Genomic DNA, 4,005 nt, shown 5'->3' with positions numbered 1-4,005 from the left:
CAGCAGGAGATAGCACCTGGGGCCTCTCGCGCGCGGTTTCTTTTCCCCGCTCCCTCCCCAACCTCGCTCGCCGCCTATAAAAACCGCCCTCCTCTCTCCACTCCTCGGTCGCAGTTTCCCACTCAACAACAGCCAGCAACCACAGAGAACCAGAGAAGAAACTAAGCCCACCCTCTAGTGTAGAAAGTGAAATCAAGAGAGAGAGAGAGAGAGAGAGAGAGAGAGAGAGAGAGAGATCACTCCTTGTGTTTCGTTCACCAGCTATGAGGCCGGTGAGAGAAGCCACCGCGGCGCTGATGGGCGTCGGCGGCGGTGATCAGGCGACAGCCGCGGCGGCGGGACACATCGGCCACGCCCACGCGCACCCGGGGCTGTGGAGGACGCCGACGCCTTACCTCTTCCTCGGCTTCGCGCTCATGATGGGGCTCATGGCGGTCGCGCTGCTCATCCTCCTCTGCACGCGCCCCAAGCCGTCCGGCTCGTCTCGGCGCGCTAGCGCCTCGGAGGAAGAGTCGGCGCGGGGGGCGACCATGGCGCCACTCGACCGCGAGCCCAAGGTCATCGTCATCATGCCCGGCGACCACATGCCGTCCTTCATCGCCAGCGCGAGGCCCTTCGCCTTCGCGAGAGCAATGGACGCCGGCGAGCCAAGCAACGCCGACGCGGTGTAGGAGCCCAGGCTCACACCCGCGTTGGACGCGAGACCAATTTTGTTCCTAAGATCTCTAGGATTTTCCCTGCGCAGTTTTGTCTATGGTACTAGAAAGCAGGGAAGATATAGGTAGCCAGCCAGAGCGTGAGAGCTCTCGATCGGTGGCTTCGAGTGTTCGTCATCCGGGATCGTGAAGGCGAACCAAGTTTTTTTGCTTGCATCCACTTCAGTTAATGAATGATGATGCCTGCGCTTGACTGATCTCCTCCAATCCGTCTCCATCAATTTTTGTTTCAAATTCTGCGCCTTTCATCTCTGTGGGTAGATCCGTGTGAGAGGGGCTAAACACGATCCTGGTCGAGGAAGGCTGCTTGGATTACGGGCAGTGCAAGGTTGCCTATTCTTCACATGGATGGTGTAGAGGAATCGGGGCTGGACTGCAGATAGGCTCCAAAAGAGGGGCTGACCACTTCATTCGAAATTGACCTCGCCGTTCGTAGAACACTTCATTCGAAATTGACAGGGCCGGGGATGAAGGGAATTTGTTTGGTGTGATCGATCATTATTCTCTCTGTGTCCGTTGAGCCGCCGGCACGCCCATCGCCGAATCGTCGTGAGAGTGACGCTTCTTGATTTGATTTATTTGTCAAGGATCGGCACTAAGAACGGCCGGCTTACCAGAAACTTGTTGAGGAGGAAAAACTTTCAGCTTCAGTCTTACTCATGCCCAACTCTGCAAGAAGAAACATTGGTTCATTTATTCCGATCTTGTCCATCGAAAATGCTTAACTGAACTCGAGCACAGATGCTCCTGTTTTGTGGACTGTCCAGCTGCGCGGAGATTGGTGGTACCGAGCAGTATTTTGTGTCGTACGCTCGTTGTATATGGGAAAGCCTGCTGTGCCGTGGCCTACTTCTGTGTGCCCACGTCCGTTACTGGTACAGTATTTTTCGACGGAACTGGACCGCCTCAAGATGAATCTGTACCATGCCCCAGCATCACCCTGCTACCATTAACTGGCGCTCGCACAAAAACTACCATAGCTGAAATCTTCATCCTTCTCCTACAAGCCTTATCCGACATCTTTTCTCCATCGACGATTTATTCCATTTCGTTCTCACATTGCTTCGGCTAAGCATGTCTTCATCATCTTCGAGGGAAAGATCCTCCACTATGCAGCAGATCCTTCCCCTGCCGTGCCCACGATGCGGCGCTGAGATCTGAACTAGCAGCTCGTCCATGTCGCGACGCCAGGCCCGACGCAGCAGCTGCAGCAACACCCATCTAAGAGCATCTCCAACAGAGGCTCTAAAATTTGGCGCTGTAAAAGCCGTTTGCAGCGCGCTCGATCCGGATATAGCGCGCGGCGCCGACGCGTGCTTCGCTGAAGGCTCTATTTTACAGTACAACCACGAAGCCGAAAAACAACCCTCCACCGGAGGTCTGTAAAATAGAGCTCCACAAACAAGTTTCTTCAACATTCATAGAACAAACAAGATCAAACAAAGCTACAAATAAATCTGAAAAATTCAACTAAATTACTGCGCATTATCCATGTAGCTAGAAATTGATCTAGCTAGCAAGCTAGCAATCGAATCTCCATGCGCGGCCGGCCGGAATTAGTTCGTGCGTGCGTGCGCCGCCACATCAATCGAGTCCGCGCGCGGCGAATCGAGTCTAGCTAGCCACAACAATCGAAATCGAGTCCGTGCCTGCGTGCGCGGCCGGCGGAGCTCGCAGCAGCGGCGGCCAACGGAGCTCGTAGCGCGGCGGCCGGCGGAGCTCGCAGGGAGCCGACGGAGCTCGCGGCAGACGGCGGTCGACGGAGCTCGGAGGGCGGCAGGTCGACGGAGCTCGCAGTGGCGGCGGGTCGACCGGAGCTCGCGAGGCGGCGGCCGGCGGAGCTTGCGGGGAGGCCGGCGGAGCTCGCAACACGGCGGCCGATGGAGCTCGCAGGGCGGCCGACGGAGCTCGCGGGGCGGCGGCCGGCGGAGCTCGCAGGGAGGCGGCCGGCGAAGCTTGCGGCGACGGCGGTCGGTGGAACTCGCGATGCGGCGGTCGGCGAGCGGAGCGGTTTCTTTTTCGCGCGAGCGGTTTCAGCTTACAGCCGCGCGGTAGCCGGCGCACTAGATATACCGCTTTTGATAGCGCAAAGTACGCGCGCACTAAAATATTTACAGCGCGGTCTATTTTACAGCGTCTGCTGGAGGGAAGAAAAATGCATCTGACGCTGTATATTGACAGTTATTTTAGCGCAGCGCTATTTTAGAGCCTCTGTTGGAGATGCTCTAAGATCGTCCAAACCGTGAATCAATCCATTCAGTTGCAGCCTCCATTCGGTTGCTCCACCCGGTCTGCAGGTGCTATAGGGCCATATTGTCCAGGCCGCGCCGCCGGCCGCTCCAGCCGAGGCAGATTCTGCCCCCATCCCTCCCTCCCAGCTTGCAGATGGTCACCACACCCATGCCGCGCCACCTCAAGGGCCAGACGGCCAGTAATACGTCACCCCCACAGTCCGTGCGAAGCCCCTCCAATTTCTCAGCATTTTGCGCCGCGCACAGCTCGACCCGCTGACAGGGCGCTCATCAGCTTGATGATCTATGTCATTAACCTGCTGGTAATTTTTTGGTTCTGGGAGTTGTACTATTCATGACACTGGAAGTAGTTCCAGGCACGCCGGCTCGGCTGCACAACGGCCGTCACGCCGTGCCCCACTGTAGCCCTTTGTACACTACGCGTATCGTCCTGTTCCTCCCCTTTTCTGAGCGATGTACCTGACATTTTCTGTGCTTGCAGGCACACATCTCCACAGGAATAGACGGTCCACAAAACGTGTGCAGTTGAGCCCGGGACCAGAAACACCTCGTCCCTTGTCCATTTGCTATCTAATGTTGGGATTTTATTTGTACACAAAGAGTGAAAAATCTTTCCATTTTAAAAGTTTCTCAGATATTTAGAATAAACTAAGATTACCTTTTTGCCAGCATGGCTGCTTGGGGCATTTGGATTGTAAGAATTAATAAAAATTTCAGTGACCATACGTCAACTTTTGCAAATTGGAAGGTCATCTTTTCTCGGGAGATAAGATTTTTTACTCATAGGATGATGAAAAGGCATGCTGATACATTGAAGGAGTGGCTTCAATCTCTAATTTCGTGAGCTTTTAGTTTTTTTTCCTTGAAGAGATTCTCCCTCTTCTTTGTAATTATGTAAATACTTTGCACCAGTGTTTTGTTATGTATAAAAATTGCAGTGAGATTTTCTCACTATTTATCCTAAAAAAATAAGAACGGCCGGCTCTTTTCGACTCGACGCCCGCTGAGCAGTGCAACCCAATATCATGTTGCAAATC

General features: G+C 54.3%; 1 protein-coding gene across 1 annotated transcript; it reads left to right on the top strand.

Moving 5' to 3' along the window:
• The first annotated feature begins 263 nt into the window (after positions 1 to 263).
• On the top strand, positions 264 to 671 carry LOC124660417 (protein GLUTAMINE DUMPER 6-like). Its single transcript, XM_047198232.1, has one exon. The coding sequence runs from the start codon at positions 264 to 266 to the stop codon at positions 669 to 671; it is 408 nt and encodes a 135-aa protein (XP_047054188.1).
• Positions 672 to 4,005: the final 3,334 nt, after the last annotated feature.

This window comes from Lolium rigidum, chromosome 1 (assembly GCF_022539505.1).
Source record: "Lolium rigidum isolate FL_2022 chromosome 1, APGP_CSIRO_Lrig_0.1, whole genome shotgun sequence".
Taxonomy (NCBI): Eukaryota; Viridiplantae; Streptophyta; class Magnoliopsida; order Poales; family Poaceae; genus Lolium; species Lolium rigidum.
This window is presented reverse-complemented; position numbering and strand designations above follow the sequence as displayed.